General features: G+C 61.0%; 1 protein-coding gene across 1 annotated transcript; it reads left to right on the plus strand.

Moving 5' to 3' along the window:
* Positions 1-45: 45 nt before the first annotated feature.
* On the plus strand, positions 46-1,658 carry ETH_00008100 (uncharacterized protein; the record flags this gene model as incomplete). The annotated part of the gene is made up of 1 exon (XM_013378920.1): positions 46-1,658. A coding segment is annotated over one exon (1,613 nt), but the record flags the coding sequence as incomplete, so codon positions are not given.
* Positions 1,659-1,878: the final 220 nt, after the last annotated feature.

Genomic DNA, 1,878 nt, shown 5'->3' on the forward strand with positions numbered 1-1,878 from the left:
CTGCAACGAAATCCACCCGCTGGCCAGCTGTTTGTGCATGCGCAGCTGCCGAGTTCGCTGAGTCGTCATCTACAACAGCAGCAGCAGCAGCAGCAGCAGGGACAGCAGCAAAGCAGCAGCCTTGGGCCCCTTCCTGGTGTACTACCAAGGTGCCCCCGCGCCGCAGCTGGCACAGCAGCAGCAGCAGCAGCAGCAGCAGATGAGATAGAGGAATTGATTCCTTCTGTCCCCCCCACACCGCATGCCCCAGAACAGCGCCTCCACTTGAAAGGCCTTGCATCCCCTGCAGCAGCAGCAGCAGCAGCAGCAGCACCAGCACCAGCAACAGCAGCGGCAGCAGCAACGATGGCAACAGGAGCTGCGCATTTGGCGATGCTGCTGCAGGACGTCCACCTGCTGCAGCCCCAGAGCAGCAGCCTGCTGCAGTTTGCATGCAGAGTCAGCAGCACGACTCGCGTTGTCTCGCGGCCAGTAGCCGCTGTTTTCAGCAGCAGCAGCAGCAGCAGTGGCAGCAGCAGCAGCAGCAGCAGTGGCAGTGGCAGCAGCAGCGAGGACATTGCGTGGCTCGTATCGCCGGAGCCGTTTTGGGTCAGGTCTACAGCAGCAGAAACAGGAGCAGCAGCAGCAGCAGCAACAGCAGCAGCAGCTCTTTTCTCTCCTCTGCTTTTAAGGCAAGGCCTTCCACGCCGCTTGACTTTGGAAGCTTGGCTTGCTGCTGATGCCCCAACAGCAACTGCAGCAGCTGCTGCTGCTGCTGCTGCAGCTGAGAGTGGGGGATATTTGGCTGCAGGAATGAAGTGCGTTGGCCTGGGGCACATGCCCCTGCCTGAGGACTTGTCTGCCTTGCAGCAGCAGCAGCAGCAGCAGCAGCAAAAGGGGCTGCTGCTGGTGGCAGATGAAGAACTCGTGCTGCTGTCTCTCCCCACGCAGCAGCCGCTGCTGCGCTGCAGGTTGCGCATTCTTGCGGGCTCAGCTGCATGCATTCGGAATCTCGAGGCTTCTCTGCAGCAGCAGCAGCAGCAGCAGCGACCGCAGCAGCAGCAGCATCGGGAGCAGCAGCAGCACTGTGTGCAGCAGCAGCAGCAGCAGCAGCAGAATCGGGAGCAGCAGCAGCACTCTGAGCAGCAGCAGCACTTGGAGCAGCAGCAACAGCAGCAGCAGCATCAGCAGCTAGAAGAACAGCTTCAAGAATTACCAGAGCAGCAAAGACTGCAGGAGCTGGATGAGCAGCAACAACGACTCCAACATCGGCCACAACAGGAGCAGCAGCAGCGCCCGCCGCCGCAGCAGCAACTTGAGCAGCAGCAGCAGCAGCAGCAACTGCTGCTGCAGCAGGAAGATGAGAGACAGGCCTCGCTGCCTCAGCCGCTGCGCCAGCCGCGGCCGCGCACCCCTCCGAAGTATCCAGCAGCAGCAGCAGGAACAGCAGCAGCAGCAGCTGCTGCTGCTGCAGCCACAGCAGCAGCAGCAGCAGGGGATGCGACCCTTGCTGCTGCTCACCGCGCACTTCTCCGCCTAGATGTTTCCGGCTCGAGGCTTGCTGCTCTCTTTGCTGAGCAGCAGCAGCAGCAGCAGCTGCAGCAAAAGCGGCTGCTTAATATGAAGGGGCTCCGCCCTTCGCCGCATGCAAGGGCCTATACAGTTTACGTTGCAGCCAGGTAGGTCACTTTTAGCTGCTGCTGCTGCTGCTGTTGCTGCTTCTGCTGCTGCTGCACACTCGCCTGTAGCCGTTGCTGCTGCTGCTGCTGCTGTGGTCTCTGCTGTCTCTGCTGCTGTTGTGGCTGCTGCTCTTGATATCTGGGGTGATCGCAGTGGAATTCTCCTTTGTGCTTGCTGCTGCTGCTGCTGCTGCTGTTGCTGCAGCTCACTGCAGTCGCA

This window comes from Eimeria tenella, genomic scaffold (genome assembly GCF_000499545.2).
Source record: "Eimeria tenella Houghton genomic scaffold, Eth_scaff1170, whole genome shotgun sequence".
NCBI classification, from domain to species: Eukaryota; Apicomplexa; class Conoidasida; order Eucoccidiorida; family Eimeriidae; genus Eimeria; species Eimeria tenella.